The 13,693-nt window shown below is 38.1% G+C and overlaps 1 protein-coding gene across 29 annotated transcripts in view; it reads right to left on the bottom strand.

The window, feature by feature from the left end:
- Dlg2 (discs large MAGUK scaffold protein 2) overlaps positions 1–13,693 on the bottom strand; it is a 2,075,786-nt gene that overhangs the window by 747,514 nt on the left and 1,314,579 nt on the right. For all 29 annotated transcript variants that reach the window (XM_070034861.1, XM_070034862.1, XM_070034867.1 and 26 more), the window contains one exon: positions 5,299–5,352. In XM_070034861.1, coding sequence (XP_069890962.1) covers positions 5,299–5,352 — 54 coding nt within the window. The remainder of the gene's footprint in view (positions 1–5,298; positions 5,353–13,693) is intronic.

Here is a 13,693-nt window from a genome sequence, read left to right as displayed (position 1 = left end):
TAACTGTCCAGCTCCATCACCAAAGGATTGGTCATCTCATTTCTATAATACAGTAACCTCCTCCACAGAGAGTTGTAACTCCTTCAGCTTCCCGTGGCTGAAATCAATCAATGGGCCATTTCAACATAGCGGAACAACACCTGTCAATCTTAAACCCACTCTCCTCCTACCCAATGAGCTTCCCTGCTAATGCAATTGCTTCTCTGTGTTTGTGAACACAAACATGTTCTCCTCCTCTTCTCTTGCTTTCACTCTCATTGCCAACTTTGATTTGGGGACACTTCCTCCAGTCAGGTCACTAGCTTGTCTTCTACCACAAATGTTGTTTATATCTACCGACCTTGCACTTTTGAAGTATTTACGACAAAAATCGCTCTTCATACTGTAACATGATTGCTTTCAAGCAAGGTTGACATACGTGATCTTACTGGCAGTTACCAGCAGTTACACTAAGTGGGCAACAGAACTTAGAAGGACCCTCTCATATTCTTTGTAACCCGATTTATTTCTTCTTTTTTTTTTTTTTCTACTTCTTTTCCTGTATCCCTGAAGATTTTCCAAGCAACAGTCCTAGAAGTTTATCCTCACATTTCTGCGCCTGGAAACAAAGTGTCTACTCCTATAATCCAGGTCTTCCCTGTTTTGTTCTGTAATAACCAGCCCATGGATCATCAGAGCAGCCCCCACAAAGGCACCTACAGGAGCAGAGCACGGCAGGCTCTGGAAGGCAGAGCAGGCCTCCTCCAGAAGCCATTTGGGACCTTCCTCTAGAGAGGCCTGTGGAGAGGCGCCTCCCTGAGCAGAGCAGGGCAGGCCTGGGGAGAGTGGAGAGGGCTGCAGTGGAGGAGGAAGAAACGTAAAAGCCTTCTTCTTTGGAGGTTTGGAGCTTTGGAGGTCTGAGGTTTGGAGGTTTGCAGACCGATTAATTGGTTTGCAGACCAACTAATAAGGGGTCAGACTGCCTATTAGAGGTTTGGAGGTTTGGTGGTCGAGGCTGCTCTTGGTTCTGGATATCTAGCCCAAGAAAAGGTAGTCGCAGGCCCCCTTTCTGGTGTGAATAGTGTAAATAAAATTCTGTCACCTTAAACTGTGCCTTGATGGATTGCCTTGGTCTTTGGAGGTCATAATTGTTCAGTCTCACTAATAGATGAATATTTTTGAAGTGTAAGATTCCTGATTTTATGCCTTTTTCCCTGTAAAGGGATATGTACAGATTCTTGTCCCTTTTAGTTAAGGTCTTGTTATGGTACATTACTTTGTATTTAAGGTATTCTCTCCTTCCTCCACTTTGAGCTTGGCAGAATGGCTTGTGGTGGCCCTTGGAGTATGAGAAAATTTAACATGATAAGAGGCTCTGTGCCTGGGTCATGACCTTGTGATCTTGTACTTTGGACATGACGAATGAGTAACAGCTGGGGAAACCACTGCCCACTTCCTATTCCCCAGAGTGTAATATGTGAAGCAGACATGTTCCAGACAGCCTAATGTTTCTCAGCGCGACACAGTTGCACTAGCCAATCACAAAATGTGTGCAGAAGAACTAAATGCCTATTGCTATCAGCTAGTGATTACATGATTGTTCATTATACTCCAAAACTTTGCCATCACATGAAGTATCCGTAAATGGTAGAACTCCCTTTGCCATTTAATAGTTTAACTAGAACAACTATCTATAAAATCAGAGGTTTGTATTCATTATATTCAATGAGAATTAAAGCGCATGATTGTCAAGTATACCACTCCTCACAGTATACTTCAAGAAAATAGGTCAGAAATTTACCAAACTGTGAAATGAATGAATACTAGAAAAAGAATATTAGAGAAGGCTGGAGGGTAAGAAGGATTCTAGAATTTCTCTGATCTATTTATTTTTAGAAAGCGGAGCGAATGAGGTTTGTTAGACAGTGTTCAGTATAGAACTCTGACATGCTTACTGAAAGGAAGAGTCTGTTGGGGAGAAAGGTGCAAGTTAATTGGCTGCGCAGCTCCAGCAAGGTGATATGTTACCATTTAATTAGTCAGCCTTCAGGGACCTGGATGTACAGATCAAAAGCAGGCTGTCCTGTCAATTCTGGACATAAAACAATATTCAGTATATAAAAATATGGATTTAAAGTCTGAGTAAAAAAGAGAAACTAGAAAGCTTTAAAATAGGAAGCTGATATAATTTTTAAGTTTCGTAGAAATGCTTTGCATAAGAGGCTGGGCTGGGCAATGAATTTATTTGAGGCACTCAGTGGGGAATGGAAAGGGAAACAAAGAAATGATGGGACAAAAGGTAAACCAATTCAGCAGTGCTATTCACTAGACACTGTGTTTGAAATGAACTATATAACTTGTGGGGGGGGGAGGCCTGGGAGGGGAAAAACTGGGAGAAAATAAGGGAGGGGGTGACACTGTTCAAAAAGAAATGTACTCACTACCTGACTTATATAACTGTAACCCCTCTGTACATCACCTTTACAATAAAATATTTTTAAAAAATCTGTGACATCCTTAATATCAGGGTTTTAATATCCCTTAATGAAACTTCCTTAAAAACACTTTAAATATCTTCTGTATCTTTATTAGACACTTACGTAAAAATTTTCTTTAGCCCTAGAAGTTTCCTTTTGTTACTCAATTATCCTTTCCATATATGCCAAGAAACGATTTCCATAAGAACCATTTATATCTAAAATCCAATTTTCTAATCAGCAAAATTAGTACATTGACTTGTAATGAAATTATTTTGGGGAGGATTTTAATATACAAGTTCAAATTTGTCACTCAGGTAATATTTTTAAGGAGGAAATGTTCTTATGCAACATGACTAAAATGCCCCGGGGAGCTCTGAAATTATTTTTTCATTAAATAGAGCTGAAATTATGTGAACAAGTAGAACATGAGAAACAAAAAAGGAAAACAAAATATAGAACACTGGGGAATGAGAAAATAGAAAATAGACTGTAAAAGGAACAGTAACTTGTTCAAGGTTACCCAGTGAGTCAGGAAAAAAGGGTGAGTTGGAATCATGCCAAGAAACAAGGTATAGCAAACTTTAATAGCCACATACTAAATCTGCTGGCCAAGTTCTAATGGCTCACATCTGTAATTCTAGCTACTCAGGAGGCTGAGATCTGAGGATCATGGTTTGAAATCTGAGAAAAAAGGCCATGAGACTTTTATCTCCAATTAATTACCCAGAACAACCAGAAGTGGAGGTGTGGCTCAATCTGTAGAGCACCAGCTTTAGGTAGCTAAGGATGATAGTCCAAGCCCTGAGTTCAAGCCCTCATATCAGCACACACACACACACACACACACACATACACACACACACACACACACACACACACACACACACACATGTACACACCCCATAAATTGCTATGAACCAGCATGACATATATAAACTGTCACTTAATGCCATAACTACTACAAAGTAGGTATTATAATTTCTGCTCTATAGATTAATACAGGTCCAGAAAAATGAAATGAATTCCTTAATAATACACTATAATAAAAACTGAGATAGTTATACCATGCCACACTGCCCATCATACCTCTCTGAAGATCTGACTCTTAAGTATGCAAAACTGGAGAACCCAAATCAAGTACAAACATTATCTTTTGGAGAATGGAAGCAATGTGACTCATTTGCTAAATGTGATTTTTTTTTAACTAAAAAGTTGGAAAACCAGCTAGGAATGTCCAATATGCTTAGACTTTAATGATAAGTGAACTACACATGGGAGCATCTTATAGTACATCTGTAAGAATTGCATCAAGATTTAAAAATAGTCCACAACAGGAACTGGTCCTGCTTGCTGTGTGTCTATTTCTAAAAATCATACTTCATCTGCTCCATCAAGGGTCATGCTAAAGAAATTTAGTTGATATTTCAGACCACCTTAATATATATGTGTTCTTATTCTGAGGTCTTTGAAGTCCCAGTGTCCAAGAGTTCTCCCAGCAGAGGATCAAGTTAATGTGTGTTTTTCAAGCCAAAAGAGAGAAAAAGGAAGGGAAGGACCATAAAACCAACACCATCAAATGTCTTTAGACTCCATAGCCAAGCTATCTGCACTTACTTCCGGCACTACTTTTTACTGTGAGTCCTGAGAAATTTATATAACCTCTTCATGAATCCATTTTCTAATTGTTAAAATAGAGAAATTAATAGGATCTGTCTTATAGAATTGCTCCCAGGACTAACTGAGCTAATATTTGTATAAATGTTTGATAAGGAAGATAGGAATAGGGACAACATAGGCACTTAGTGCTTTTAATACCTTGATGTGTATTACTTACAAAGCTGAGGCTACTTCATTTCTTCCAGTAAGTTTTACCTCATTTCCTGTCTGGCTCCAAATTATTCCTCACTGGAAAAATTTACAGATTTCTAGTTCAGTAGTTCAGGTGATTCAGCATTAAGTCAACCTTGTGTTCTTCCTGTCCTGACCCTGTGTCCCAGTTTAGACAGTTGTTCCTGTAATCCAGACCCAAACTTCCACTCTAGTTCTAGCATTCTCCCTTGTGGCTATTCCTGACTGGAGAAGGTGCTTGGGGCCTCTGGTTTTTCTGAGGTAGACATCCCCCCAAAAGCTACTGGTAGACTAGACACAATTTGATGGGCATATGCTAGTTGAAAACTAGTTGCCTGCATTTAGAAATTGCGTCCAATTTTATTCAAATGTAAAGACTCAAGTGTATAACTTCTCTTGAAAAATGGATGATCTGGAAACATGGCCCCAAGTGAACCCTATCTCCTTAGGAGACCACCTGCTTTATATTTCTCAAAGTCCTGCCCTGCCTGCTTAATTTGTGCTGGTTATTTGCTTGATGCCCACAGGCAGTCAAGGTTGAGTCTAAATCTGCAACTAGCCAGTAGTTAGCAAGTCCTTAGCATTCTAAGTACTATGTGCTTAAGTGCTTCTTCACGGGTCAGGAATCTGTTTTCACGAAACCATATATTTCATTTTATACAGATATACTCTATCATCAGAAAAGTTCTCCTCCCAGTTCTTTTAATCCATCCAATATTTATGCACTACTTACATTCTATGCTGTATACACAATGTTCTAAGTACTTCTTTAGAAACAACACAAAAACCACTGTTGATTTCTGTCACAAGCAATTCTGTGTTTTTCCAATGGGCTGCTTAGCAAACTAAAATTATTTGAACAGAACTATTTATGTGTTTTTAATCTCATTTTATAAAATTATCTAGATTGGGTAAAACTCGATAGAATTTTAAATGCAACTATTTTTCTGTCATAGTTTATAAAGAAAGGCTTAATAAAAATATTACTTACATAAGGAATTGTGTCCAAAGTATCAGTGTTGACAATTATAGGAGCAGGACTGGCCTAAAATACAAGAAATAGAAAAACATAAATAACAATGTATTCAATTGTTAAGTCACTCAACAGAGAATGCAATAAGCATTTCACAAAGTACCTGTTTAGGCACTGTACCACTTGTTAAGAGGTTAAATAAAATGGCTCAGGGTTTCCATTCCTTCCCACCTACAAATATTTATCTACAATATTACCACTAAAATGAGATAAAGTGTACATAGAATTTAGAATCACTTAGGAAATGTATTTATTACCTTACTCATGTAATTGTAATCTCTCTGTACAGTATCTTTACAATAAAAAATATATATTAAAAAAGAATTTAGAATTATTTTTTTCTAATATTACATATGAAAATATAAGAGGTGAGGATTTTTGCTGGGTTTGGGGTAAATATTTCTATTAAATTCATCAAGAATTAAATTGTCTAACACTTTTTAAAAATGGGCTTGCTAAAGAAATTTGATATTTTTTTCTCAAGGAAGAAAAATGAAATCCAAACCAGTATTTACCACTATTCTCTTTAAACTGCCTTTTGAAGGTGTGTTGTATTCAATGGAATTTCAATTATAAAGTTTCAATGATCACATCAGAGTCATGCATGAAAATATCAGAATGAAACCTCTTTCTACGATTAATATATGCTAATGAAAAAGAGGAATAAAGTTTAAGTATCAATATCTTATTGCATTGAATATCAGATCTTGTTTCAAATTTATATGTATATCTGATCACATGCACTATAAATCTTTGAATATTAGAAATTACTCATAGATGGTAGAAAACTATCGGATATGCTAACATTTTGTAAAAAAAAAAAGTTTATATAATCTGTAGTTATTCCCTTTAATGTTTAGTAGGAGTCTTTGTAAACGTGATATAGGAATGCTACAAGCCATGTCATTAGAAAATAAGAGATTGTAATCTCTATTTGCATCACCAATCTGACTTCATGAATATTGAGTAGCACTATCTTTAATTTCTAGTTTCCAGAATTTTCACAGCAACTTTCTCTTCATCCCCCAAAGGATCTTTAATCTCCTTCCCAAATTACAGATTTCATTTAGATAGAGGAAATACTCTCATCGTGATTAATCGAGATCTGTCATTTGCAATGCGATGTTTTGGCAAGTGTGCAAATTTTGGGACATTTCATTAGTTGTGCCCTCTGGAGTTATCAAGAGTTAACGGCTTTTTAATGTCAGTCTATGCCTGTGGAATCCTAATCAAATGACTTAAAGAAAAAGGCAATCCAGCAGCAAAATAAAATTGTATGTCTTCACTCAAAACCCTGGGAATGTGGACCATAAAACCTGTTTACATAGTAGGTCAACTAGATGTTCATGGTATATTCATAATTATCGATGGGAAGTACTTTGTGGGTAAATAGGGATTTTGATTACACATACACACGCAGAGGCATTTGGTGTAGGAAGATATTTATGAGGCATAATCAGAAGACCTGGACTCAAAGCTATTTTCCTGGCTGCATGATCTGGGGTCTTACTAATTTGTTAAAAGGGACAAATCCTCTAAGATGCTCTAGCTTTTTCCTTTTTGAATAATGGAAATAATAATTATATTCCAACAAAGTTGAAGATAAAATGAGGTGATAGGTTTGAATGTGGGTTTTATTGGCTTTTTTATTTCATTTTGTTTTGCAGTAGGGCTATTTTCTATTTATAAATTAGCTTAAGAACCTCTGTGACATTCTTTCTTTTTTCTTTTCTTTTTTTTTTTTTTTTTGAGATAAGAGTCTTACAGACTTTCCTGCCCAGGCTGGCTTTGAACCTCAATCCTCAGATTTCAGCCTCCTGAGTACCTAGGATTACAGGCGTGAGCCACCAGCGCTTGGCTTCTGTGACATTCTTGAAGGTTCTTTATACTTAAAGGAATATTATTTTGTGCAAATGTCTGAATCTGATTTCTTTTATCAAAGATCAGAGATGGATATCTTTTATTTATCCAATAAATGTGACATATAGGTAATGCATTAAAAGATATAGAATTCCACATAATTTGTGGAAGCTTTAATCAACTCAAAAATAACCCCAAACAGAATAGAAACATTGGATGGATCTTGATTTTTGATCTGATCTGCTAATCTTTTGATTGGAGATTTGAGTCCATTGATGCTTAGGGTTGTTATAGAGAGATGTGTCCTCTTTCCTGCCATTTTCTTGATTTCCTGTATTTATTTTTTTCTTCTTCCTGCATTTACTAAATTAATCTTCTAGTGATTTTTTTTGTCTGGTTTGTGTTTCTTTGATATTTATTGTTTTCTTCAGATTGCATTCCTCCCTTTAGAATTTTTTTGTAATGCTGGTTTAGTGATCATGAATTCCTTTCATTTTTGTTTGTCATGGAAGGTTTTGGGTTCATCTTCTAGTTGTTGATCTTCAGTGATTGGATTATACCATTCCAGGCTCTTCTTGTACTGAGGGTTTGTGTGGAGAGGTCTGCAGTGATTCTGATTTTCTTTTCATTGTAATAGAGCTTCTTCTTTAATTTTGTAGCATTTAAAATTGGCTCCTTCCTGTTCACATCTAATGTTTTTACTATGATGTGTCTAGAAGTGTTGCTTCTTGGATCCAGTTTACTAGAGGTTCTATATGTTTCTGTTAAGCAGGCAAGATTTTTTTCTCTTAAGAGTGGAGAAGGACTGGGAAGATGGCTTGCCTTGCATGCATGAGGCCCTGGATTCAATTCCTCAGCACCACATAAGCAGAAAACAGCCAGAAGTGGTGCTGTGGCTCAAGTGGTAGAGCGCTAGCCTTGAGCTGAAGAGTGGAGGGACAATGCCCAGGCCCAGAGTTCAGGCCCCACCGCCAACCCCCTCACCCCCCAAAAAGTGGAGAAATTCTCAGCTATTATTTTACTGAATAGGTTTTTGATGCCTTTACTATTAAATTCTTCCCTCTTGTCGATCACACTTATGTGTAGATTTGATTTCTTAGCTGAGTCTACCACTTTCTCGACTTTTCTTTGGTAAGTTCTAAATAATTTTTTTTAATACTTTTGACTTTTTGTTCTATCTCTTCTGTTTTTATCCTCAACTTCTGGTATTCTGTTTCCACCTCACTTATTCTGTTACCTATGGAGTCCACTGTGATTTGCATTTGGAAATTAAACCGTTTATAGTTCTGAGAGCAGTTCTCATAGTGTCCATTTATTTTTTTTATTGTGAAAATAACGTACAGAAAGATTACAATAACATGAGCAAGGTAATGAGTACATTTCTTATCAAGCATTGTAGCCTCCTCTTTGGTTTCCCCTTCCCATCCTCCCCCCCTACCCACTCCTCCTCTTCCCCCTCCCCCACCAAAGTTGTGAAGTTAGTTTTCGACATAATGACTTGTACATCTCACTGTTGCAATGGGTCCACTTGTATCCCTATTTAAACGATTTGTTTTTTCCCTTCCCCTCCACAAATTATATGAACATCAAATACAGTGAAAACAGGGGTTATACCATAGGGGAGGGACATACAAAGCAACAAAGAAATATCTTGTAAATATGTTAGAAACAATAGCAAGAAAGAAAAACCACTTGAGTCCTTATCTTGGGGTTCATTTCACCTAACATCAACTTATCTGACCATTTCTGTCTCAGACATACACTAGTTATTGCAAATAAGGGAAACTATGCGACCTATGTTTCTTTGGGCCTGGTTTAATGCAGTGTATAGCTTGTCTATTTTTCTCTGTGTATCTTTCTGGGAGTCTTGGATTTTGTCATTTCTTCTCTGCACTCTTGAAGTTGGTTTTAGATCTCCCCCTTTTATATGATCAACTCGTTCTCTCTCTCTCTCTCTCTCTCTCTCTCTCTCTCTCTCTCTCTCTCTCTCTCTCTCTCTCTCTCTCTCTCTCTCTTTCTTTCCTTTTTTTTTTTTTTTTTTTTTTTGGTTAGTCACGGCGCTTGCACACTGGGCCTGGGCACTGTCCCTGAGCTCTTAAGCTCAGGCAAGAGCTCTACCACTTGAGCCACAGAGCCACTTCCAGGTTTCTTTTGGTTAATTGGAGATGACTCTCATGGACTTTCCTACCTAGGCTGGTTTTGAACAGCGATCATCAGATCTCAGCCTCCAGAGTAGATAGGATTAGAGGCGTGAGCCACCAGTGCCTGGCTAATGCTTCTTTTGTCTTTCAGCTCTTCTTCATTCTCACTAGAGTCTTTCCCTGGATTGTTGTTGGCTATTGGATTAATTTGTTGTCTGGATTGCTCAGGAATCTTGCAATCTTTTGTTGTGATTTAGGCATTTGGGTTCAGAGACTGTCCAGGCCATGGCCCCAGCTTGGGCTGTTTGCACCTGACAAGTGGGAACCCTGGGTTAATTTGGACAGTTCACACTGGGCAGGCTATCCAGGAGGAAGCAAGAGGGCAGCCAAACAACAGGGAATGTCTCCCCGCTCTCTAACCACAGAGGTGGGGTCCCACCACACCCTTCTCCTCAAATACGTAAACAGCAGAGAGTCACGGGAATGGGGGAAAAAATCTCCTAACTTGGGCACATAAGGATGGAAAATCGCGCAAAGCGCTCCCCCATCTCCCCATCCCCGTCCAGCAGCGTGGATGGCGGCCTTGGCTTCCAGGATGCAGCAGAGGCCTGCAACATTCTGACGCTGACACCTCCACAACACCGGGCTGGACAGAGCAGAGACCAGCGAGGAGCCACCACACCCAGGCCCAGAGAATCTCCATGGCGCCACCCAGCAACCAACAAGCAACGCAGCAGACCAGCGGCTGGAGAGGTCTGGCAGGGGAGCTGCCTAATGTCCGAGCAGCAGGAAGAGCCAATGGTGGGAGCCGCCTAGCCACCAGTTGACCCAAGGGCAGAAGCAGCCGAAGATGAGCAGCAGGAGAGGCCCAGCAGCTGGCCAGCAGGAGTGACCCCCCTGCATTCCAGCTCCCCGCCTGGGTCCCGACCGAGTTCTGGCCAACTAGGTCGGGGCTGAGCATGCGCACAGGTGTTTGCTGGCCCAGGGACTCAGTGTGAACTAGTCCAAACCAATGTGTTTTGTAAGCTAAATTCCAGGATTAGTGCTAAAAATTGCTAAGCATCCCTAAAGACTACAAGTTTACTCTTAGTTTTTAAGCTAGACCACATAATATTTAATGCTATCCTAATGCCTCCAACTGTACTTCATCTGCTAAAAATAACTGTAGTAATAACAATGTTACAATTAAGTATTCACAATATATGTATATTCATATAATAACCAGGAAGCCATATTGATGAGGTAGTATTAGCACTGTCCCCATGTTACAGATGAGAACACTTAAGTTCAAGGAAAATAATTGAAGTTTGAATATTGCCTTTTTTTTTTTTTAACATCAAAAGCCACTTCCACTAAAGTGCTCTGTGATCCCTGCCATCTTGGTGACTGTGACAGATCTCTTTGTTAGAGTATCCTAGGAAACACAGATGAAGCAAAGACTACCATAGAGGCAAAAGTTGCTTCAGGAACCCAGCAGGTTAGAAATTTAAAGCAATTTTATGAAGTTTGAACATGTATTTTTTTTTTATTTTCCAATTTTGATGACACCTCTTTTATGCTATTTGGTTCCTATAGCTCACACAAAAGGACTATGTCTCACATGCTTGACTAAACTGAAAACTCACCAAGTGTTATTATATCCAGTATTTCTATTCCTCTCTATATCTACTAGGGCTTTGATTAATGAATATATACTGAATTGATTGGGGACTTTGGCTTTTCTTCATATAGATTATCTTAATTTATTGCAGAAATAAGTTCTGTATATAAGTCCATTTCCTATGCAAGGCTAGTAAGACATTTCTGTTTACTGTTTTTTTTCTCATTTCCTATCAGGAAATTTGATCTTTTTAATCTGTTAAAAACTGACAAAGATTGTATTCTTCTCTAGAATTCTCCATAATATTAGAATGCATAGAAGAAAGTCAATAAATCCTCAGAAATTATGGATTAAATGTAACTGGAAAGCACAGATGGGGGTAAAAAGGAAAGTGATATTTATGACAAGATTTATGCGACAGTTTAGAGATGATCCATAATTACTTTACAAACAATACTGTGACTATTTTTATTACTTAATACTAAATAATTTTTATCACACCACTTGAAATCCAAACTTTTAGCTGAGCTCTGGTGTCTCATGCCTATAATCCTTCATATTTAGGGGGCTGAGATCTGGGGATCGAGAATCAATGAAAGAAAGTCTGTGAGACTCTTATCTCCAATTATCACAGAAAAATCCAGAAATGTGCTGTGGTTCAAGTGGTAGAGCACTAGCCTTGAGCAAAAGGCGCTCAGGGACAGTGCCCAGGCTGAGTTCAAGCCCCCAGGACAGGCAAAATAAAAAAATAAATGCAAATTTTTGTAAAACAATAATTCACAATTTCAAAGTTGAAGAATAAAGTCCTTTAGTCCCTCAGTGTAAGATCTAGGGTATGTAGAATTTTGGTGTAATGGAAGCTCATTGATCCTTTTAAGTGTTAAAATGCTAAACAGAAGCCACAAATGATACTTAATTTCTACAGTACAAATTCAGGAACAGGCAAGATGGATAGATTGTAGGAACACACATGATTACATACAGTTGACATTGGTTTTCTCTGTTGTAAACCCCAAAAAGATGCTGTGGTGGGCTCTTATGAGACACATTCAACCCCACTGTGTTTCTATACCAGGACCTGAAGATTCTCCTTGGGTTTTACTTCATGATTCAGCCCTCTCCAGAATGTCCTACCAGAAGTTTGTTTGCACTGCTTCAGCCTCTCAGTGGCACATATATAAGCAAAGAATAAAATTCCAACTGCGTGCCGATGGTTTATCCCAAGCTACACAGGAGGCTCTGAAGCAGAAGACTGAAGTTCAAAGCCAGTACAGGTAGAATAGTACATAAGATTGCATCTCCAAAACAGCCAACAATGTCTTGGCTCAAGTGGTAGAGCACTAGCCTCAAAAAGAAACTAAACACAAAGCCCCAAGTTCAAAGCCCATTATTGCCTCCCCCCCACCAAAAATAAATAAGGTGACAGTAACACAGGAAGGATGGAGTAGGCTTGGGCTACGAGTGAGCTCTTCTCACTATTTGGTGAGAATTTCAGACCTTCCCCAAATTTACCTTGCATACTGTTTCTCTGTTCACTTTTGCAATTGTCAGAAATTAGGCTTAGTGTGACCTAAGTTTGCTTTTTGAGTCTTAAAAACCAATTCTTTTATGACTTTCATGGATTCCTCCCGGTTTTATTCTCCAGTATAACCTCAGTTATCCTCTTTCATTTAACCCCTAAATTAAACTGGTGACTCAGTAGATTCCACCCCTTTCTTCAATGTTTATTCTACTTACTCAAAAGAGACTCAGGACAAATCTGCAAAGGAAAACTCTTTTAATCAAGAAATTCAAGGCTTGCCTTTATGTAAATCAGGGCAGGCATTTTTGAAACTATAAGGGATTAAGAAAAAGAAATCTTTCTTTGGTAACCCAAACAATAAAAAGCAAGTGGTTTTCCTTTCACATTACATTCTCTTCCATGTGGAAAACCCAGAAAAAAAGAATAAGACTAATCCCAAAGAACCAAGATGAAATCAGAAAGAATACTAGTAAAAATTAAATTATTAAAGTTATTCATGAAATCCAGCTACCATTCTACTACTAAATTTCATGGGATTTTCAAATATTCTTTAGATTACATTAGTAACTTTGCTTAGACTAGTATAAGATAAACTTTTATTGTTTATTACCATGAGAATGTTTTTCAAGATGAATCTGACATAAAGAATGCAGCACTTCAAAGAATTCATTGATCTTAATTGTTGATGCTGACTATACCTTCATATTTTCTAAGTGTCAGATCTGGTCTATACCTTATGCAGGAGCAGGTAGTCTCAGCCCAAGGATCAGTGAAGCAGCCTTCTCTAGCAAACTGCTGGTAAGGGAATATAGTGGATGAGTACCAAGGAACCCTGAGAAACCTACAACTGGGAGTACAGGCTAACCAAGGGAGGACCAAAAGACTGATTCCAGTACTGAGTCTAAACTTTCAAGAAGCAACAGAGAGAGAGAGAGAGAATTCAATGGTTCATCAAGTGAACTAGTTAAAGTAACAATGTGAATGGTTAAATTTACAGTAAGAAATTAATTAGGGATTTCAACTGACCTAGAAAATATAAGTAGAAGGCAAGCAGTTGTCAGTAAGCCAAGTTAGACAGAAGGCAAAATAAGGCAAGAATAACACATAAATTTTGTTTGGGGCCCACTACCTTTAGCTCACCTTTTCAGTCTAATTGGGTGATACCCTTAAGCAAGCAGAACTTTATTTGTTTATTTATGGGAAATAGGCCCTAAAATGACTCTTGCAAAT

This window comes from Dipodomys merriami, unplaced genomic scaffold, assembly GCF_024711535.1.
Source record: "Dipodomys merriami isolate MVZ:Mamm:240054 unplaced genomic scaffold, mDipMer1.0.p SCAF_25, whole genome shotgun sequence".
NCBI classification, from domain to species: Eukaryota; Metazoa; Chordata; class Mammalia; order Rodentia; family Heteromyidae; genus Dipodomys; species Dipodomys merriami.
This window is presented reverse-complemented; position numbering and strand designations above follow the sequence as displayed.